Source organism: Zootoca vivipara, chromosome 15 (assembly GCF_963506605.1).
Source record: "Zootoca vivipara chromosome 15, rZooViv1.1, whole genome shotgun sequence".
Taxonomy (NCBI): domain Eukaryota; kingdom Metazoa; phylum Chordata; class Lepidosauria; order Squamata; family Lacertidae; genus Zootoca; species Zootoca vivipara.
In genome coordinates this window covers 42,140,390-42,164,006 of record NC_083290.1, presented here as the reverse complement: position 1 = coordinate 42,164,006, position 23,617 = coordinate 42,140,390, and the positions used below count along the sequence as shown (strand labels likewise).

Here is a 23,617-nt window from a genome sequence, read left to right as displayed (position 1 = left end):
CAGATAGCTTCTCTACCTTGGAGTGTGTCCACTGTGTCAAAGTGGGATAATCAATGCCTTCGACTGCTTTGGAGCTGCTTCCTTATTGACATTCTCTGTGGAATGCAGTGTCCCTGGGCCTCTTCTGTGGAAATTATTGGCAAACTTCAAACTTAAAACGAGTGAGTGGCCATAGGATTAAGCCTTCTGTGCTCCTCAGATCTTCAATTCACAAATCATTTATCATCTTGGAAGGCTTCCTTCCTGTGGGATTTGTGCCTAATGCTGTTGGCGTCTGAGCTGTTAATGGATGGTGAGCAATTAGTTCCACAAAAATCAAATGCTTAAAAGGTCTTATAACTGACACCTGGCTGTAAATTGCAGAGAGTATCAGAAAGTAGGAATGGTGGAAGAAATGAAAACTCTTCTTCTAAAGTGAGGAGGTGTAACCTGTGGCCTTAGGGCTGCCTCTGGCCCTTGGGCTAATTTCATGCAGTGGCTAGGAATGGGGAAAGAGTGATAAAAGGAGTGAAATAAAGGGAAGAGGGAGTAGTACCCCACCCACCTTAGTCTTTACTCCCCACCATTGGTATGTGGCCCCTGACAGGTCATCCCAGAGGGAAGGTAGCCCTTGAAAGTAAAAAGGTGGCCCATCCGAATGACTTGCGACTGTGCACACGGTGCTGAACCCGGAAGTAACCCCAAAATATCATGAAGACGTCATGAAAAGGGGGAGAACAGGATGGAGCAGGCTTATGTGTGCTTCACTGATGCACGTGTGGGTCCAGAATATAACCCCTGTGCAAAACGAGTATTGCTTGTGCTAACCACAATGTCTGCGTTCTCAATCCACTGCTGAAGGTGGCATATCTCTGGAAACCAATTGCTGCTAATTGCAGCTGGAAAGAGCATTGCACCCAAAGGTCTCCAAGTGACACACAGAAACACCCCAATATACTGTCTAACATAACATTTATGGGAAAACAAAGAGCAATACTGGCTTCCAATAAGTATTTGGTTGGCCACTGTGAGAACAGGATGCAGGACTAGGTGTGTTTTTGGTCTGGTCCAACAGGTGGTTCTTACGTCTGTAAGTGGCTCTCAGAGCAGCTTACAATGACAATAAATAAGAACATAAGAAGAGTCTGCTGGATCAGGCCAATGGCTCATCTAGTCTGCCAGCCTGTTTGCATAGTGGTCAGCCAGATACTTATGGGAATCTGAGCACAAAAGCACTCTCCACTCCAGCAACTTGGTATTTGGAAGCCTTTCTGCCTCTTGCTGCAGAGCCGTTGATAGCTTTGTCCTCATGAACTTGTCTAACCTTTTAAAGCCACCTATGTTGGTGGCCATTACTGCCTCCTGTGGGAGTGAGCTTCATTGTTTAACTATGCACTAGTGTACATGTTCCTGCCAACCTAGCAGTTCGAAAGCACGTCAAAAATGCAAGTAGATAAATAGGAACCGCTACAGCGGGAAGGTATACGGCATTTCCATGTGCTGCTCTGGTTTGCCAGAAGCGGCTTTGTCATGCTGGCCACATGACCTGGAAGCTGTATGCCGGCTTCCTCGGCCAATAATGCGAGATGAGCGCGCAACCCCAGAGTCGGTCACGACTGGACCTAATGGTCAGGGGTCCCTTTACCTTTACCTTAGTGTACATGTAAATAAGAATAATTAAAACACACAAACACATATATAGAGAGAAGCATCTAGAGACAAGTGCTGCAATCCTATGTATGCTTACTCAGGAGTAAGGCTTATTGAACTTGGTGGGATTTACTTTCATGTAAACATGTGTAGGATTTGGCTGTAAGAATCCAAACAAGGGCATCGTGAGGCATCAAGAAGCAAAGATGGCTGCCTCTGGTGCCTTTTTCACTAAGTCTGAAGCTTCATTCTCAGAACAAAACTCCACTTAATTGTCTTAAATATGCATATCAATCTGTGGCAGCTCAGTCAGTGGAGTCATATTCTCAGCCCAGCTTTTTGGAGCATTTCAGAGAGGTGGGCTTCCACTGAATCTTCCCCAAAAGAGGTGACTCAGACCTCAGCGTCTGTGTATGAAATTCTTACACCTTTTAGGAGTGGGTGGTCTTAACCTGATGCAGCATTTCCCCCAAGGAACAGACTTTCTATGGAGGCATAATATTCCTTCCTGCGCTCATATTCCATTCCCTAATAATTATCAGGATTGCGCTGGCCCATTTTTCGGCACACTGAGTTACCACTTTGGGGGAAAATTCCTGTTGCAGCAGGGCTGTCCTACAGCTGTTGCTGCACAAGATTGGCCAAAATGCCTTCTAGATGTTTTTGGATTACAATTCCTGTCACCCCTGACCATTGGCCATGTTGTCTGGCGCTCATGGGAGTTGGGACAAGAGGACCATAAGTTATGCACCTCTAGAGTAGAGCAACTTCCATCAGCACCACCCAGCATGGCCAGTGGCCAGGAAAGATGGGCACATTTTAAGGGCACCATGTCGACTACTCCTGTGTCCCATTGGGATTCCTAGATGTGTTTTTCTCTAGTAGTTATAGTCAAATTGGAACCCCTTCTCACAAATCCTGCAAATTAGGAAATCTCCTGTAGCCCCATATACATTTATGTGAATTTTACACATAAACAAAGGGATCTAGCTGTTAACAGAACGAGGTGGGAGGAATCCTGCAGCAATAAAATGAGCAGTGCTCATTCAGGTTCCAAGGGACGCATGCTCCTTTATTTATTTATTTATTTATTTATTTATTTTAATAATTAAATATTTTCTTAGTTTACAAAAGTGTGTTTATTGTCTCTTTTTGCAGGTTGTGTTTTGTACAGATCAGTTACATTTGTTGTGAGACATGCATGTTCCTTTATGTACAGTTTTATCAATTTGCAAGCTAGTGATGATGAAAAGGCGGTTAAGAGCTCACCCCTCCCTTTTGCTGTTCTAGGTCTTCGTGTGTGTGTGTGTGTGTGTGTATATATTTGCTGTTTTTGAACACAGAGAAGCATTTAGCTTTTAAAAAATGAAATGTTGTGGTCCATTCTACTACCTTCATTCTCTTGCATTGGCCCAGATCTGGTGCTCCACCCCACCCCACCCCAACAAGCTGTTTAAAAATACTGCTGTGGTGGAAATGGACACGTTACTCATTTCCTGGTGACATTGAGTTTGAAGCGGATTTTTGTTGTTGAAAAAATAGCAGTGCTTCATTCCAAAGAAGTTTTTAAAAATGCAACTCGGCAACTGACTATCGATCCGGAGATGTTATATAGTCACTGGAGAGATTCCTTTATCTGTGATTGTGTTGACCAGAGCACTGGCAAAAAAATAAAAAATAAATTGAAGGTCAAGTTAATTAAGAGAAGGGGGGGAGCAGGGGCAGCTTAGATTTTTATTACTGTTGGAAAATACTTATTCCCTCTGGGACACCTGTGTTATTATCCATGCAGGAATGAGGTCTGGAAGAAGTTTGAGCATAAATTCTGTAGCACTTTTGAGGGGAAGGTGCTTCCTTTTCCCCACCCCCCCTCCAAATCAGCACATTTATTTGTACAGTGGTACCTCTACTTACGAATTTAATGTGTTCTGAATGCACATTTGTAATTAGAAAAAACCCATAGGAATGCCATAGTCGAATCCCATAGGAATGCATTGGGAGAAAAAAATTCGTAAGTAGAAGCAATCCTATCTAAACTGCATCCAAGATGGCAGACGGAGCTCCATTCATAAGTAGAAACATTCGTAAGTAGAGTTATTCATAAGTAGAGGTACCACTGTATCATTCATCCAGAAAGAGGAATCAACTCTTCATTGTCAAAAGTACACCACTTGCAAGTTAGGGAAAGGCATGTCTATCAGTCTATGTCTCTCATAGGTGTAAACTCAGTGATGCAGTTGCTGCAACATGTATCTCCCCATTATAAGCCATGCCCAAGCAGGCACACCTGACTTTCTGCTTTTCTATCTCTTCCTTCTCCTGCTCTTCTCTCTCCAGTCCTCCTGCCTCTGACTCTTATCTCCCAGCTGTTACAGGCCCCCCAAGTTCCCTGATCCCTGCTTCCAAGCCAGTCTCCAGCCCTCTTTTCCCAGTGCCCACCCCTCAGCATCCAGCCAGTCTCTGACAGGGTGTGAGTGTCATTCCTTAGCCTAAGTTGCACCCCCCCCCCTTGTTCAAGGGGCACAAATTAGCAGGTGGAGGTATCTGCAGGCTTGGTGGAGCTCCAAGCCTTCCAAAAGTAGAAAAAATATTTAGAATAATAATAATAATAATAATAATAATAATAATAATAATAATAATAAACTTTTGGGAACTCTCAAAAGTAGCCCAATCAGGGACTGAGCATGTTGAATGACCACAGAGTGTTGAATATTTGGGAAGGAGATGGAAAATAGGGGGAGGGGGAAGTGAAATGGAATCTTGTGAAGGTGGGCATGAGTGACGAACTAAAACACTGAAAAGGAGCGCTACTTTCTGTTGTAGGTCCCACTTGTTAACACTGCTGCCTGACTATTGGAGACCTTTCTAGATTAAAACTGCAGGCATGGTTCATAGCTGCCAAGTTCCGGCCTGAGAAATAAGGGACTGGAATAAGCAGACTGGAAGTAGCGCTGCTGCCATTTTGGAACTGCGCGGAGCATGCTCAGAAGCTACTTTTGATGCTGCTCTGCCCTGTTCCAAAATGGCCGTCGCACCAGAAGTCGCGCTGCAGCCATTTTGGAACTGGGCAAAGCAGCATCAAAAGTCGCTTCTGAGCATGCCCCGCCCAGTTCCAAAATGGCCGCCGCGCCAGAATAAACCGGGGGAAAACAAAAAAACCCAGTTTTTTTGGCTGGGGACAGCTGGAAAAACGGGGGTTTCCCGGGGAATACGGGAGACTTGGCAGCTATGCATGGTTCAGTAATGCATATGAGAGGATGTACTTTTAGAGTGGTAGAGTAAACTCAGCTTTCAAAATTAATTGATGAAGGTTTGTAGTCTTGCGCTCACTTGGAAATAAGAACTAGTGTCTTTAGGTGTTAGCCAAGTAAGTTTTACTCAGAGTAGACCCATTGGATGGTATTCAATGCTACTGCTTCTCAGTAGACCTATTGAAGTTATGTCTAACTTAGGTTCTTTCATTTCAATGGGTCTATTCTAAGTAGGGTTTAGTTGCATATAACCCCTTGAAGTTGATGAACCTAAGTTAGTCATGTCCATAAACTTCAGTGGGTCTTCTCTAAGTTGAATTAGCATTGGACACAACCCAGAGGCTGCAATCCTAAACCCACTTACCTGGGAGTAAGCCCTACTGAATTCAGTGGGATTTAATTTGGAATAGATATGGTTGGAGTAGATAGGGTTAGGATATGTGGGTGCCTGTTTTCCCTTCCCTTCCCTTCCCTTCATTTCCCCCCCTTTTGTGTTGGGTCTTTTGGATTGCAAGCCTTGTCTTGGTCATTAAAATGTGAGCAGCAGTTAATAAATCTAGGCACTTTAAGTGTTAATAATAATAATAGATTGATTTATCATTTTATCATACTATTAATTACTAATTGTAGAATATGCACCAACCCCAAGATGTTGGTGCAATCGAGTACTTATTTTGATGGTAGAGAATTGTTACATTTATGTTCCTGAACCTCTGCTATGCCTGTTTGTGATGGTGACTGCTTTATCTTCTGCCACTCAGTGATTGAATAAATCTTTTCCCTTTTGATAAAACGATTGTTTTGCCTTTGTCTCAGGGTATCTTTCCATCAACATACATCCATCTGAAAGAGGCAACGGTGCAAGATGGCGGGTAGGTCACCCAATACCTTTTTTGCTGTGAGATCTAGAAACATGATCAATTCCTAAAATGACGACAGGGAGAAAGCACACTGTCCTGTGGCAATGACAGGCTTTTGTGTAAAGAGGCCAAATTGTGTGGCTTGAGGCATAATGAAAAGACAGTGATGTGGGGCATTTTCCATTTCATCAGTTCATTAGTAACAGTGAATTGATTGCTAATTGATTGATTACTAAACAAGTGCAGCAGTTTCAAAGATTTTAGCTCAGGGCTTATCCAATACTTCCATTTGTTCCATGATTTCCAGGCATAGTTCTGCGAAGTTTTTCTTTTGTCCTGCCGCTTTCCCTCAGACCCGTGTCGAAAATCATGGGACAATGATGAAAGATGGACGAGCCCTCAGTTGACTACAGACAAGTAAACTAAACATGCTAAAGTAGACATGCTAAATTAGATCACTCCCTAGTGCATCAGTAAAGTTTTCGATCCATATTATCCTACTCTGCTTAGGAAAATTTCCTCAAAACCCCACATTACTGGGTATGTAGAAAATTGTATTATACCAAGTCGAGCCAGTGGTCATTCCGACTCAATCTTTGTTGACTATGTCTGCATGCAACAATAAACCAGGGTTTCTGGCTTACCGTGCTTTGGTTTGGTTTATTTTATTAAATACTATTTAATATTGTCAATGTTGCAAATCCAATTAAAAACAGCAGTAAAAATATTCTCCTAGGAAAATGGGGAGGGGAATATAGAAAACAGGAAAAACAAAGAGAGAGAGAGAGAGAGAGAGAGAGAGAGAGAGAGAGAGAGAGAGAGAGAGAGAGAGAGAGAGAGAGTAACATCATATAAGATAATATTATCCTGTGCAGCACTCACAGTTTTTATTGTAGAGGAACTTTGGAGAGGATCTGACCAGTTTCTTTAGTATTACTTCTAATAGGGAAGTGCTGGCTATTATTTGAGGAATGGCTTAGGGAGCTGGGTATGTTTAGCCTGGAGAAGAGAAGGTTAAGGGGTGATATGATAGCCATGTTCAAATATATAAAAGGATGTCATATAGAGGAGGGAGAAAGGTTGTTTTCTGCTGCTCCAGAGAAGCAGACATGGAGCAATGGATTCAAGCTACAAGAAAGAAGATTCCACCTAAACATTAGGAAGAACTTCCTGACAGTAAGAGCTGTTTGGCAGTGGAATTTGCTGCCAAGGAGTGTGGTGGAGTCTCCTCCTTTGGAGGTCTTTAAGCAGAGGCTTGACAGCCATCTGTCAGGAATGCTTTGATGGTGTTTCCTGCTTGGCAGGGGGTTGGACTGGATGGCCCTTGTGGTCTCTTCCAACTCTATGATTCTATGATTTCATTAGCAACTTCTCTCAGCAAGCCTGGATGGCGTGAGAATGCAATGAATTTCATTGAATTGAATGCTGGCTGGTGCAGGAATGATTGGACAGTATGCATGACCATGTTGCTCGTTGGTGGTAAACCACAAAAAGCCAGAAACTGGCTTATTGTCACATGCAAATGCACCCACTGTCTATACTTCCTGGCAGGGCCTCTCTAGGGTTTCAGGCTGGAGTCTGTCTTTCCTATCACCACTTGGGGATGCCAAGGATTGAACCCAGGACCCTTAGCATGCAAAGCATCTGCTCTTCTGGTTCACTACAACCCTTCCTTAAGCTGTCTCCATGTTGTGCCTTGCTTGCTTGCCTAACCTTTTATCACATCCACGCCACATTTTAAGCCAAAGAATCCTGTGAACCATAGTTCAGCAATGCCCAGCACCCTTAAAAAACTACAGTTCCCAGGATTCCCTGGGGAAGCAATGCGCTTTAAATGTATGATGTGAATGTGAGCTACGTACGTGAATACGTTTTCTCTGATTTCCTAACCCCAGTAGAGACTCCATAGACAGAATATTCAGTGATCTAATGGCCATTACCTTTTCAGTAATCATTTAAATATTTCTTCCCCACCCGCCTTCTACAGACAACATGAGACAGTAATTCCTAGTGAGCTGCCTTTGGTCCAGGAACTCACTTCCACTTTGAGGGAATGGGCTGTGATCTGGCACAGGCTGTATGTGGTGAGTTGCGGTTTTCTTCTCCTTCTTGGGCACGGAGGTTTGGGGCGGGCGTGGGTTACCCGTCTCATGGGGCAAATTAGGTTTGGCAGGTGTTTGAATTTGGCCGCCAGGCCATTTCATGTGTGACATCAGGTGTGAGATAAGTGAGAGCTGAAAGTGAGCGCTGCTGGAGGTCCAAATTTCAAATAGATTTGTTGGAAGGCAGAACAAAATTGTTGTCAAAAATGTATGATTTGTTGTTAGAATGGTATACGAAAGATGAATTGACAAAAGATGTGATGATAAAATGGGCAAAAGATTTTGGGCATAATATTGAATATGACGCGTGGTTGAAATTGTGGAATCAAACTTTGAAATTTACTGCATGTACTGCCCTGAAAGAGAATGTTTTGAAGATGATGTATAGATGGTATTTAACACCAGTAAAATTGGCTAAGATGTTTAGGATGAGTAGCAAAACATGCTGGAAATGTAAAGAGAAGGATGGTGAATTTTATCATATGTGGTGGACATGCGAAAAAATCAAAAGATTTTGGGAAATGATATATAATGAACTGAAAAAGATTTTTAAATACACCTTTCCCAAAAAACCGTAAGCTTTTCTATTAGGACTTATAGGACAAGAGATAGTGAAAGGAGATTTATGTATGCGACAACTGCGGCTAGGACTTTGTTAGCCCAAAAATGGAAAACCCAGGAGTTACCGACGATTGAAGAGTGGCAGACGAAAATGATGGACTATGCGGAACTAGCAAGACTGACTAGCAGGATCCGAAACCAGGGAGAGTCAAAGTTCCAAAAGGATTGGAGTAAATTTGTGGGCTATATGGAGAAGAATTGTAGAAGTTTAAAGACACTTGCAGGACTGAAATAAATCCTACGAATTGACTTTAGGTAGATGGAATAAAGAAACTGTGAGACAGGAATGGATAAGAAAACCGATTGGGGGGGAAGGAGGGAAGTCAAAGCTCGGCAGAGCAAAGAAAATTGTAATAATTGATAAGATGTTTAGAAGAAAAATTTTGTGTTTATTATGTGTTGTTGTGTTGGGGACTGAACTTGCATGCCAAACTTGTGCTCTTCCCATTAGCCAGTGGTTCACCAAAGGACCATGATTTGTCTTTTGTTCATCTCCGCTCTAGGGACTTGAAAAAAACACACCAAAAAACAGAGAGGCATATGCTGTTTGTGACTTGAAGGTAAAGGACCCCTGACAGTTAAGTCCAGTCACAGACGACTCTGTGGTTGTGGTGCTCATCTCGCTTTATAGGCCGAGGGAGCCGGCATTTGTCCGCAGACAGTTTTTCCGGATCATGTGGCCAGCATGACTAAGCCGCTTCTGGTGCAATGGAACCCCGAAACCAGAGCAGTGCACGGAAATGCCATTTACCTTCCCGCCAGAGCGGTATCTATTTATCTACTTGCACTTTGACGTGCTTTAGAACTGCTAGGTGGGAAGGAGCTGGGACCAAGCAACGGGACCTCACCCCGTCGCGGGGATTCGAACTGCCAACCTTCTGATCGGCAAGCCCATACTTTTAGCCTCCAATCCTTTCACTTTCTTTATTCCCCCAAAGCAGTGGTTCCCAGCTAGCTAATTACCGAAGAACCCGTTTTTCAAAAGCAATCGGCTGTCCTGTTTTCCCTCAGTGTGAGGGAAGGCAGCTCAGATCAGCATCGTTATTAGCTGAAATCATACTGTGGTATTGGTGGTGCCTTCAAATTGGCTGCCTTGCTTTCCCGCATGCGAGAAGTGACATATTGGTGCATATTGCCTGGTCAAAATTGTTATGATGATGTGATTTCAAAACCAGTTTTGGCTAATAAATTGAAAAATCGCACAGCACTAACACAGACCATAAAATTTGCGATATTACCATGCAAAAATGACAAAAAGTTTAGTGGGAGGGGAAGCAAGGGATGAGGCCACGGACCCCCTGTGTTCGTTCCGTGGACTCCCAAGGGTCCCCAGACCCCTAATTGGGAACCACTGCCCTAAAACCATAATGTCTTGGTCTAGACCTTCTAGGGATCTGCAAACATTCCTACCCCTCTGAGGCCCAACCTGGCAGTGTTTTTGTTCAGCAGAATGTCTTTCTCAGTGGGGGATTATCTTAAATGCAAGGATTAGGCACCTTAGAAACCACCTTGTATTTCTATATCTTTTCTGGCAGGAACCCATTCAGAGCTCCCTGAAATGTGTCTAATGTAAACTTGCCTGCAAAGGCCGTGAATGACCCTCCTAGCCAGAAATTTGAAAAGAAATAAAAAAGTATATGTAATGTGGAGTGGTTTTTTCCCTCCCCTGGTTTGTGTTTTGCCCACAACAGGAAGTAAACTACAGATAAGTGAAAGTGCCCCAAATTACTTGATTCAAATCACTTGGGGCAGTGGGTCTTTGAATCTACTGCAGCGATTGGCAGCTGATGGGTCACAAAGTCTGCCACAAAGCTGGGCTTTCAGAAACAACAAAGTGTTTTGTGGCATCTTAAAGACCAACCAAAGTATTATGGAATAAGCTTCAATCAGAGGACTCTTTGGGCACCCAAAGGGTATATATATTTGTATGGTGGTAGTGACCCTCTGGGTCTTGTGGTGCCTTAGAGCAGCTTTGTGCAACCTTGAGTCCCCAGATGTTGTTGGAGGCCAAGACTCTTGTTCTGGATGAATGCAGAAAATGGTGGGAGCAACCAGCTGGGAATCCCCAAGGCTCAGGGCCTGGTGATCGGTGTTGGGATGACAGTGAGTGGTCAGAGGGAGAAGACTGGTGAGAGGAGGAGGTGTCGGAAGCTGAAAACATAACAGAGCTTAGTGAGAAGTAAGAGGCTGTGGCAGAGAGAAGTCCAGAATCAGAGGCAGAAACTGAAGCAGTAGAGGAGGAGGAGGAGGAGGAGGAGGAGGAGGAGGAGGAGGAGGAGGAGGAGGAGGAGAGGGAGCTCAAGAAGCAGAGCTGAGTCAGGCTGCTGAGGAGTCACTGGTATCTCCCCCTCTTACTGCAAAAAGCTCCCCTCCTCCCTGGACTTCCAGAACCGGGAGAGTCATTAAATGGGAGGAGCAAAGGTAGACACGCCAACACAGTCTCGGATTGCTTGGGAAAGACCTGGGACATAGGCACGAGGGGAAGACCTTCAGTCTCAGCAACTGCTTCATAGGGGCAAGACCTACTAAAGAAGAGTGGGTAGAACATGAGATGCTAATCCTTCATTGCAGGAGGTTGGACTAGATGACCCTCGGAGTCCCTTCTAACTCTATGATTCTTGGAATTCTCCAACCAGTTACAGTTGTGCCTCGCTAGATGAATGCCCTGTAAGACGAATTTTTCACTTAACGGAGAGATTTTTCGAGCGGAGGTCGCCTCGCTAGACGAATTCATTTTGTGAAAAATTCATCTAGCGAATCGCGGTTTCCCATAGGAATGCATTGAAATTCAATTAATGCGTTGCAATGGGCATTTTTTTAAAAAATAATAATTCAATGCATTCCTATGGGATTCGCTAGATGAATTTTTCGCAAAACGAATTGACTCACAGAACGAATTGACTCACAGAACGTCTTGTGAGGCAGCACTGTAATGTGTAAAGAAATGCATGTACTAGGTAAACTATGTAAAAAAGTAGATATCTTATGAAAATAACATACAGAAATACATTATAGTTGGCAATGTCCTTTACAAAAATGTGCATATTTGGATAAATTCACACAACAATGCTGATGGATTTTTATGAGGACTTCCAAACTGATGCAGAAACATGGAGATCTGAATTTGAGATTAGAAAAATGAGAATCTGAAATTGATAGGTTCACCCCTCCGTAAGCATTGCCAAGGGAAATGTAGCAGATTTTGTGTGTGAAGTGGGTATTTAAAACACTGGGCGGTCTGTTTTTCTCTAGTTACGCTACTAATTAGTGTAGGCTGCACAATGTGTCCTCTGGGACACACTCATTAGAAAGACAAATGGTCCTTAAATTGGTCTCTTTCTTTCCTCCTTCCACTTGACTTTGATTATGCGTAAGCCTTCCAGAACCACGCATGATTTCCCCAATGAGAGACAAGGTGAGACATCATTATTGTGCAGTGGGGAAAGGGTTCCTTTTGGTGCATTTATTTTTCTTTGTGTGGTTTATTGAATTGATTTCAAATTGTACAGGGCCGTGGCATCCTAATATGATCAAGTCTAGTTTATAAATGTTTTAAATAAATAAATATGGATTTCTTTCCTAAAGACTTAATGTGAGGTTACATGGGAGATCTGGGAACATGAGCTCACCAATTTTTCTTCTTCTGAAAGCTACAGCAAGGAACTTATATTGGAGAGGAGGGTCTAACTGTTGTTAAACTTTTAGCATGCCGCCTACTCAATAAACACAAAAACCCTCTAAGCCAGGGGTCAGCAAACGTTTTCAGCAGGGGGCCGGTCCACTGTCCCTCAGACTTGTGGAGGGCCAAACTATATTTTTTTGGGGGGGGGACGAATTCCAATGCACACAAATAACCCAGAGATGCATTTTAAATGAAAGGACACATTCTACTCATGTAAAAACACACTGATTCCCGGACCGTGCTTGGGCCGGATTTAGAAGGCGATTGGGCCAGATCCGCCCCCGCCCCCCGGGCCTTAGTTTCCCTACCCATGCTCTAAGCGGTTTATAGAGGGCAATCTAAAACATTCATTAAAAATTTCAGAAAAACCTACGTTAAAAATAAGTCAACATTTTTTTAAAAAAAGAATGTGCATATTAGGAGACAATTTTCAGTAAAATGCTGATGAATTTTCATGAGGACTTTTTTAAAAACTGATGTGCAAATGTGAAAAACTGAATTTAAGATTGGAAAAATGAGAAACTGAAACAATTCCCAACTGACAAATTTGCCAGCAAAGTCAGCTTTGTTAATGAATTCACTCTGTGTTAATCTGAGCTATGGTTGAGAAGATTCCTGGTCCAGGTGGCTGAAGCTGGTATCTTAAGTTGATGGCGTGCTCAAAACCCATGGCTCATTTTTTAGCCTCCAAGCCAGGGTTTTAAATTTCCCCTGTTTGCAACCATTAACAGTAATGTCACTGTCTTTTCCTTTCCTTTTTTGAAATAGCATGGATGGATGATTTCCATGAGTTTTTCAACCTCGCAGGTTAATTTTTCACCTCCCTAACTGAAAGCAATGGTGGGGGTGGGGGTGGGAGGGGGATTATCTGTGCCAGGTGTAGCTGAGAGGACCAGATTAGACCCATCATGGGAACGAAGCAGATCTGGATTCCGCATGTCCATAGCCATTTCTGTCCCTTCCCTGGTTGCCTGGTTGCAGAGTGCTACACTTCCCACTCACCCAGCTTTTCAGCAGTGCTTCTCAGTGCCAGTGGTGGTGTAGCCCCCTCACTAGCGTAGGGAAACCTATGTCTTATTCTGACCCTCTCCAGCAAGCAGCAACAGGCAGTTAGGATTACTCTTGTTTGTTTGTTTGTTTGTTTGCTTGCTTGCTTGCTTGCTTGCTTGGTGTCTTTTAAGGTTGAAACCCTCCCAAGGCAGCTTATATACAAAAGATAAAATTCAGAACTATTAACATCCCATTCCAATGTAATGCCGTCATTTAATACAGACGCTTAAAACACTTAAATCAGCCCTGAGTGCTCACTGGAAGGACAGATTGTGAAGCCGAGGCTCCAATACTTTGGCCACCTCATGAGAAGAGAAGACTCCCTGGAAAAGACCCTGATGTTGGGAAAGATTGAGGGCACTAGGAGAAGGGGACGACAGAGGACGAGATGGTTGGACAGTGTTCTCGAAGCTACGAACATGAGTCTGACCAAACTGCGGGAGGCAGTGGAAGACAGGAGTGCCTGGCGTGCTCTGGTCCATGGGGTCACGAAGAGTCGGACACGACTAAACGACTCAACAACAACAAAACACTTCACAATCCAGCAGTGCACTTCTATAAAGCTATCGTAAGCAACTTGAGAGAGAACAAACAGCAGTAATATAAATGATCGATGCTTGGAAATTAAGCTCAGTATCTCAGCTAAAAACAGCTCAAAGTAAATGAGTTTTCAAGACCCATTTGAAAGCCAGCACTGATGCAGCCAAATGTACATCACTTGAGATGTGGTGCCACCATTACAAAGGCCCTGTCTCCAGTATCACCTCTTCCAATTCCTTTTTTCTCTCCTTCTGTCTACTTTAGGAGAACAAGAAGACCCTCTTTCGCCATGTGCAGCAGATGACCTATAGCCTAATTGAATGGCGGTCCCAGATCCTCTCCGGCACCCTTCCCAAGGATGAGCTGGCTGAACTCAAGAAGAAAGTCACAGCCAAAATAGATTATGGCAACAGGTAGGTGATGCTTCAGTCCTGTCTCCTAGCTAGGGTTCTGAATGTGGACAGTGGATTGGTTATGTATGGCTCTCAGGAGTCACTCTGCCCATTGGTGTTCCTTGTGATGAAGTATGCTTAGGATGTTGTGTTTGCACAAGAAGCATCTTTTTCAAATAGGATAACCCTTGATAACAATGTTTTGTTTGGACATGCCAAACTGTGTCCTTTCTGCAGTAAACTATCTCCCCAGGTGCCGTTTTGAATTTTCTCCATTTCGCTCTCCTTGTGCTCTCCCCCTCCCTCCCTCCCTCCCTCTCACTCCCCCCCTCTCCCCCCACTTTTTGAATGCAAGTCATTCAGGGATACATAGCAGGGGAAGGAGCATACCTCAGGTTTGATTCTTCTAAAGAATTTGCATTCTTCTAAAATTCTCTTGTAGCTGAAATGTCCAGGCAACCTGATTTTGCACTTGAGTCTGTGATGAGCACCACATCCAGGAAATGAGCAAAGCTTTGTCTGTATGCTAAGCCCTAGCCTTAAGAACAGGTGCTGAATATTTTAACTCTTAAGCTCTGTTCTATAGCAATGTTTTGGCCTGTCTTTTATGTGTATGCATATATGTGTAGCATATGTGTGTTTATTGATTGATTGATTGATTGATTGATTGATTCACTGCTGTGGTGTGCAAAATGTTATTATGCCTAGTCAAAAAGGGCTGGATCTCTCTCTCTCTCTCATATAAACACACACACACATACACGTGTTTCCAGCTCTGCTGTTGCATCCTACCCCGCCCCCCGCCCCCGATTAAAAGTCCTGAAAGCAGGATTGTGCAACGAAGGCACAATCAATACCAGAAATTTCTTAAATAGTGCAACCCACTTCCAAAGGTTTAGAGGCAATTAGCAAAAAACAGGAGGGTACCATGCAGAATTGAGTTTTAGTAGCTCTCCCTAAGACATGATGTAGTCTCAGGGCCATAGCTAGGGGGTGGTGAAGGAGGCCCCCACCAGTGTTGCAGGTGAGGGGGCACGCAAAATTGGCTTTAAAATATGTCCATAAATATGTCTGTAAATAAAAATATCGATTATTGCCCCATAAGAAAAGGTTTTAAATGGAGGTTCTTTATATGATATGCGGAGGCCCTGTTTTTCTCTATTTTTCGTGGCTAAGGGGTGCAATCTGGATGGTTCTGCCAGGCTCAAGATCACCTGACTACGGCTCTGTGTAGTCTGGTCAGTTTTTAAAGACTTTGATTTGCTCCTTCATTTCTAGGGCAGGGAATTGGCACTGATTTTTGTGTTGTGTGTTCTTTTCAGAGCAAAGCAGTATGGGTGGGGAGCAGAATCTCCCCCATGGCCACCACTCACCCCCCAATCTGTTCCCCCCACCTCAGATATTTCAGTTCCCCCCCCTCTCTTTCTGAAACTCTAGTACTAGAAGTGAGAGTGGCAGAGAGAGGAAATGTCTGCATTACGGGGAGGTTGGTGGAGGATATGAGACGGGTTCCGTTGCATGGGAAGAGCCACCGCTTGGTGACATAGCATCTGCTTTGTATGCAGAAGGTCCCAAGTTTAATCCCAAAAAGGGCCTGAAGTGCTGGAGAGCCTCTGCCAGTCAAGGCAGGCAGTTCAGGACTGGATGGTCCCAGTGGTCTGACTCGGCATAAGGGCTCATTCACCCTTCCATTTGTCCTATATTGGGTCCAGTAGGTTTTTCTTTTGCCTCGCTGCTTTCCCCAACAAAACCTGCTATTTACCACAAGGGGCAAATGAAGTGTGGATGAGCCTTAAGGACGTTTCCTCTGCTCCTATGCAGGCCCATTTTCATGGGGAGGGGCTACGGGATTCACACACACAAACATCTGTCTATTTATCTAGCAATATCTTTATATAGGGAAGAACTGTACAGCTCCTATGTTGCATGCAGAAGATGGAGGTTTGATCACCAGGCTCTGTAGACATAGGGCTGGGAGTGATTCCTGGCTGACACCCTGGAGAGCCACTGCTAATCACGGCAAACAATACTGAGCCTGATGGACCAAGGGTCCAACACAGTATTTTGCAATTTTCTATACACAATTGGTTCAGTTGTGATTTAGACAAATGTATCTGCCACTGTTGCATCTCGTTTGAGCTGGAGACGCATGACAGACATCGCACACTCAGCGTGTTAATTGGTAACCTTCTCTTTGGAGCTGAAGGAAGCTCTGGACCTTCTGTCCTGACTGTAGGTTGCTTCCGTGGCTCATTGATCATGTCAGCTCTCTTTCCGATACACTAATTAAGTAGCCACTTGAAAGCAAGAAGCTAAAAAATTAACTTTCTTGGGGAAATGTCATAAATTTGAGTAGGTGCTCAGGCAGTGCCAAAGAACCTGAATTGATTGTGTCTTGCGGTTCAGCCATGGACCTCATTAATTCTACCTACCCTGTCCCCTTTTACTCAGTCTGGTCACCAATCCTCTGGGGCACACTGGCAAGCAGCAGAAGCTGCTGTGGGCACCACATACAACACAACTGAGCACACACTGCAGCCTGTTCTATTGACTGCTGTGGGATGCTTCTTTTACGCCTACTTTCAGTGGGTGGAGGTGACCCTCTTGGCACCAGGGAAGTCCTCTGCAAGCACACATGTGCCTGTGTGCGCCACATTGCTTACTGTGTTCTGCTGCATTGCAGCATAGCTGGCTGCAGAACTTCATGCAGTAGCAAAATGCAAAAGGTCTTTCCTCCTTTCCATCAGATTGGGATACCTCCACTGAGTTTCTCCCTTCCCGCTTTCATGTCACACTCCTCTGCTGCCATGCTGGCATTGTTAGAAGTTTTGGATGACCTTGAGGAAGTGGAGGAAGCAATCTGGAAGCTAGTCCATTAGAGTGAATGGGCACTGCCTCACCTCTCTTGGCCTGCTCCCACTTGCCTGCCCTCTTACTTGTAACCAGTCCTTGACTGGCTTCACCTACTGTTGGCCTCCCTGCCTTCTGCCCCACCATTCCCAATGGGCACCAGCCACCACTGGCAATACTGTATATCTAGGTTCTTATGTGTGCTGCAAGGTCCAGAAGCATGAACAGGCATCTGCTGATGGCCCAGCACTGCCTCCTTGCCACTGCTTTTCATGTGCAGCGCTGCCACCACTTCAGGTTTCTCCATCTGTTATGGTGCTGCATCCTCTCTCTCTCTGCTGTTTGTCGGGAGGTCCTGCCCATCCACCTGTCCACCAATAATGAACCTGCTATGTACAAGGCCTGAAGTTAGAAAGAGTTGATTTGCTTACACTGCCCCCTCCCCAACATCACTCCATCCTCCATCTCAGCAAGCAAGAGACTCATCCAGGATACATTCCAGCAAGGCAAAAACACTTGAAGGGGGCGCAGAGCAGGGCCAACGAGGGGGACATCCTTGGGAGGGGCCTAGCCTCAGGAGAGTCCCGTGAGCCAGATAGAGAGGCCTGCAGACCACATTCCTCACCTCAGGTTCAGGTTCCTATGAGTTCCCTTGTTAATCCATCTCCCTTACTTACCATTCACTGCTTGTTTTCCTGCAAGGATCTTGGGGCTGGACTTGGTGGTACGAGATGATAATGGCAACATCCTGGATCCAGATGCTACCAGCACAATTGCGCTCTTTAAGGCACACGAGACGGCATCCAAACGAATAGATGAAAGGATCCAAGAGGAAAAGGTATAAGCAACTGTGACACCAAATGAGATGCAGGGGTGTCTTGGCAGAGAGCCCTATGAGCCTGTTTTGGTTTGAGTGAGCAAATATGGCATGTGCTGCTTTCCCAGCATTACAGTATGTCAGGTCAATGAATAATTTCACAGCTTCCTGTCAAGATTAGACATGTGTGATCTCTCTCCTGCTCATATTGGATTAATTTGGACATGTTCCTAGTTCTGCCTGCAAATCAGGAAAAATTCAAATCACTTTCTGAGCCAATCTGAATGGGGACAGATTCAGATTCATAGTAGCTCTCCGACCCCTGGCAAAGCAACAAAGAAAAACTGTCATAAGGCAGCCTTCCCCAACCTAGTTCCCTCCAGGTGTTGTTGAACTACAACTCCCATCAGCCCCAGGTAGAGTGGCCAGTGGCCAAGAGTGATGTGAGTTGTACTCTAATGCATCTGGAGGGCACCAGATTGGGGAAGGCTGACCTAAGTGAATGTTTGAAGAACAGGAATCTTACACCGCTAACATCTGCAAGACAGATTTTACCAGATAATGCTGTTCTCGGTCATGGAAAAAGCTTGTCCTGTGGTTGTGAAAAGCCTAGGAGCCTTGATAAAAATAAGATGAGAACGTTAAATATCAGCCATCTGCTTGGGTCCTGTTGAAACATTCACTGCCCAAGGTGGTATAGTCCTTTCTTATGACTCATTGGATGGCCTTGAGCAGATTTTAGCTCTATAAAGACTCGATTTGTGTTATCTGTTAAAAAAAGGGGGAATAACTACTACTGCTTCATGGGCTTATTATTAAGGGTAAACAAGGTGGTTTTGCATGTGGTGACTGCATTTGGACATTACTCTGAGCTGTAGTTTAGGGTGATGAGAACATGCTGCAGCCAGCCTGAGAATTCTTCCTTCCTTGCCTTTTCTGGTGAGGAGTTCAGATATTTTCACTTCCAATTTCCATTTGAGCCTGTTCTTCAAATCCTGAACTAGACTATGGTGAATGTGATCTGTGGTTTATTAAACAAGCCAACATCATAATCTATTATTTGAAATGAGCTTATTTCAAATAAGTCATACTTAACATTAGCCACGGCTTTCTGGTTCATACAAAATGGTTAAGCATAAATGGAGGCAAAAGCTTGTTCACATCATACTAAACTGTGGTTAAGTAGGATGTCTGAACAATCCTAATGTGTGTGTTTAGTTTTAAAACACACATCTAAACACACTCTAATGTTTTGATAAGCTTCCAGAGGGGTAGCAGCAAAAGTTATTATGTTGTAGCAAAAAACCACAACTGTCTTGTGGCACCTTAAAGATAAACCAATTCATTATGGCAGAAGTTTTGGGATATCATAGTCTACCAAGCAGGAAACACCATCAAAGCATTCTTGACATATGCCTGTCAAGCCTCTGCTTAAAGACCTCCAAAGAAGGAGACTCCACCACACTCCTTGGTAGCAAATTCCACTGCCGAACAGCTCTTACTGTCAGTGATAATTATGTACTTAATTACATAATTTCTATTTGTTTTTAGCACTGCTAGTCATTCATGGAAGTATATGGGTATGACCTAATTGATTAAATCTTTATTGATTTTAATCGTGTGAGGTCGGTGATGATTAATCTATCAATTTACAATTAAAATGTAGGTAGAAATAATTTCTGAAGCAAGTAGCCTATTTCCTTTTGCAGGGATGCGCCCCTGTTATAGCAGACATCATCTTACAGGAGAGAATTATGTGTGAGTGAGAGAAAGGAGATAATCTCTTTTAATATGTGTTTGCCATAAGCAGTTATTTTAAGCACATGTATTCAAAACATTATGTATACATACATGCATGCATGTGAGCATGCACACACACACACACATGAAATCTTCTGTTTTGTTAATTCGAGGTACCATTTCTGTCTATAAAAAGCTTTTTTAAAAGCACACACACAATAAAACCCTCTAGATACTGTTGGACTCCAGCTCCCATCAACCTCAGCCAACATGGCCAATAGTCACAGGTGATGCAAGACCACAGGTTTTCCAGCGCTGATCTAAGCAATTAATCAATTAATTGCAGCGCTTGTTCTACATAAATGCCACTCTGGACTTTGCTGTGCCACTGGGTCTATCTATGTTATTTGGATGCAGGCTGAGAAAATAGATTGTTTTCAAGACAGATTGGCTGTGGCATATGCTCAGTCCTCTTCCTTCTAAAGTTTCACTTTCTTGTTCATCTCTTCTTTCCATCCAGTCTTTGCAGCAGAATGTAGACCTGCGGGGACAGTCTATTTTCAATACAACCCACACATACAGTCTTTATGTCAATTTCAAGAACTTCGTCTGCAACATCGGTGAGGATGCGGAGCTGCTTATGAGCCTCTATGACCCCGACCAATCCAAGTTCATTAGGTATGTGGTTATTCCAGTGCTTTCTTCTAAACAAGAAAAAGAATGCCACCAAAAGAAAGAGTGTAAATACCTTAGGTATTCAGGTAACGGCAAGTGTGTAATAAGTCACAAAGTCATAATAGCTTATGTCTAGTTTATTCTTTATGCAATAACGTTTTGTTCTGTATTGATGTTTTTTGTTTTGTTTTTAAAGCAAATTTATCAATAAAGGTTTTTTTAAAAAAAGAAAAAGAAAAGAAAGAGTGTGATACAGATTTAGCCATCATTAGAATAGTTCTTAGATTTGGAGGGTTGGGCTCCTTTTCTCCCTTCCCTTCCTCTTCACATGTGAGCGGGGAGATGTGAAGCTTTTATTTGCTATTCACCCAAATATAATAAACTGTGCTTTTGCAAACCATAGTTTGTTCACAAGCCAGGATATCCTAAACCAGGGGTCAGCGAACTTTTTCAGCAGGGGGCCGGTCCACTGTCCCTCAGACCTAGTGGGGGGCCGGACTATTTTTTTTGGGGGGGGGGGAAATGAATGAATTCCTATGCCCCAAAAATAACACAAAGATGCATTTTAAATAAAAGGACACATTGTACTCATGTAAAAACAGCAGGCAGGCCCCACAAATAACCCAGAGATGCATTTTAAATAAAAGGACACATTGTACTCATGTAAAAACAGGCTGATTCCCGGACCATACGAGGGCCGGATTGAGAAGGCGATTGGGCCAGATCCTGCCCCCAGGCCTTAGTTTGCCTACCCATGTCCTAAACAGTGTTTCTCATAATTGGACAAAACCACACACAGAAACTTTCTTCTTCACCCCCGACTTGCAAGGGAGGGAGGGATGAGGAGTATGTGAGTCCAGACTTTTATCTGCTTGTTCTTATTATGAGAAACATTGGTTTGTTGTTGCTTATGCTCTGGCTAGCTCATAAAACATCATTTACCCACACATTAAGGCAGGTGAACATACTGGCAAAATTCAACTCTGCTTGCTTCCACCCTCCTGCTATTTCTGACAAGAAAAGAAATTAACCTTTGAGGTTTTGCCGAAATCTCTTTGGGGCATGGCTGGTGCCTTTTTGCCTGAGCCCTGGAAATGTTCCCTCACTTGGTGTCTGAAATGGTACTGTCCATTGTCTCATCATGGTATGCCATCGCTTGCATATGTCCAACCTCTGTGCAACTTCATTCATTTTGGTGGGGTTGCTCAGGGAAAATTCCTGGTGGGTTAAGTTTCCACTCTTTTGCCTTCACCTGCCTCCTGATATGGCAAATCCTTTAGACAGAGAACCTGGGACCCTCCCACATTGATGGACTCCAACTCGCATCAACATGTCCAGTGGTCAGTGATGATGGGAGTTGCAGTTCAAGAACATCAGGATTGCCACGGGTTCCCTATGTCTGACCTAACACTCTGAGCAAAATTATTACCTGGTTTTTCTTTCTGTGAAATGCCAAAGCACCTGAAAGTTTGTTTCACCTGGACGCAACAGTTGCTTCTTTCTGAAGTTCTGTACTTTTCTTCTTTCTTTTCTGCCACTGGGCAAAGTGATTCATGATTTAATTAGCATAATTAAGTATGATGCTGTGACCTAATTAACCTAGCCTAGCTATAACAATGTTTGCTTTATTTTTTTGTAGTGAAAACTACCTGGTTCGTTGGGGAAGTAATGGAATGCCAAAGGAAATTGAAAAACTTAATAACCTTCAAGCCGTCTTTACGGTAAATCCTGTTGTTCTACACTTGAGAGAGTTTGTTCTTCCCTGCCCCGCCTGTTATTTGTGGCTCTCTTCTTATAATTGTTGCTTTATTACTTTTGTTATGATAGGCCTTTACATCATTGCAGGAAGCAGTGGAGGCTATCAGACTGGTTGCTGTTTAAATGCAGATTGTTAAGCCACCTGGCAAACACAATACAAAGCCAAACAAATTTTTATTCTTTAAAGGTCATTTTGACATGCTGGTTCACCTTCATTACTTAAGCTCTGCTGATTTTGCAGGATTTTCAGACATTACTTTGGTTCTGTAGTTTCTGACCAAAGAACAACTGTGAAACCTCAATTACAAGTGCCTTGTAAGGTTGCCCTAAACCTGAGCCCTTAAAATTGCCTGTTTTGATTTTAAAATAGTGATTGTAAAGTCCTTTGCTTGCTTGCTTGTTTGTTTGTTTGTTCATTTATTTAAGAAGTGGCTTAAAAGTGAAAAATGGACCTTTCCCAATGAGGAGAATGAAACCAAAAATAAAACAGGAATGTTTTCAATAAGTACAAAATTATTGCAACTGAAATACCATTGGAAATTCAATCATGCCTGCTTGGATCCTGAAAAAAATAATAAAAGAGATGTATCTCCCCAGGAATCAAATTCCATAATCTCAGTCCTGTCCAATATCACCACTCTCTGAACCATTGTTCGGCCCTGTTTAGGGAAGTTTTTAATCTGTGATATTTGATGTATTTTGATATTTGTTGGAAGCCGCCCAATTATTATTATTATTGACAAAAGGACATATTTCAACTTTGTGATGGAAAGGCAGAAGATGCAATGATCTCTGAAACATCAACAGGCATAAAGAGTGCATTTTTATAAACCGTGGTGACCATCTTTTGGTGGAGTCAGCAACAAATCATGCTTTGCAAACATGGTTTGTTCATGGTAATAATGAACCATGATTAAGCTTCTGAGCCAGGTTTGGACAACCAAATAAGCTTAATAAACCTTGTCTTGGCATTATGTATGAGCCAGGCTAGTATATAGAATAGTTCAAGTCCCATGTATTTGTATAAGTTTCTAGTCTCTGCTGCAGAAAAAAGAGTTTGAAAAAGGGGGTGATGTTTTCATTGAAGAATCAGAAATAAGGATTGTAGCTTATTTTCCTGTGTCGGGAGTCAAGAAGCATGACAATGGGAAGAGACAGCTTGCATTATTTATGCTAGCAAGGCAGGCATGTATTTGTAGAGGCATTTGGGGGCTGCTCTTACGGGTGGCATGGTGGGTTAAATCACAGAGCCTAGGGCTTGCTTATCAGAAGGTCGGCGGTTTGAATCCCCGCAACGTGGTGAGCTCCCGTTGCTCGGTCCCTGCTCCTGCCAACCTAGCAGTTCGAAAGCACGTCAAAGTCAAGTAGATAAAAAGGTACTGCTCCGGCAAGAAGGTAAACAGTGTTTCCGTGTGCTGCTCTGGTTCGCCAGAAGTGAGTTAGTCATGCTGGCCACATGACCCGGAAGCTGTATGCCGGCTCCCTTGGCCAGTAAAGGGAGATGAGCGCCGCAACCCCAGAGTCGTCCGCGACTGGACCTAACGGTCAGGTGTCCCTTTACCTTTACATTACGTATTTACAGAACTTCTTTTCTCCATCAACTTGCCCAGAATCCCAAACTGTAACATAATACGGAAGCTCTGCAATATG

General features: G+C 43.5%; 1 protein-coding gene across 4 annotated transcripts in view; it reads left to right on the top strand.

Annotated features, from left to right (window-relative positions):
* The window catches only part of DOCK5 (dedicator of cytokinesis 5), a 148,010-nt gene that overhangs the window by 46,191 nt on the left and 78,202 nt on the right, over positions 1-23,617 (top strand). For all 4 annotated transcript variants that reach the window (XR_004693959.2, XM_035138774.2, XM_035138777.2 and 1 more), the window contains exons 4-9: positions 5,697-5,752; positions 7,728-7,824; positions 14,000-14,148; positions 17,680-17,815; positions 20,055-20,212; positions 21,849-21,930. Coding sequence is in view for 3 of the 4 variants with exons in the window: in XM_035138774.2 (XP_034994665.2) it covers positions 5,697-5,752; positions 7,728-7,824; positions 14,000-14,148; positions 17,680-17,815; positions 20,055-20,212; positions 21,849-21,930 (678 nt within the window). In the remaining variant the exon portion in view is untranslated. The remainder of the gene's footprint in view (positions 1-5,696; positions 5,753-7,727; positions 7,825-13,999; positions 14,149-17,679; positions 17,816-20,054; positions 20,213-21,848; positions 21,931-23,617) is intronic.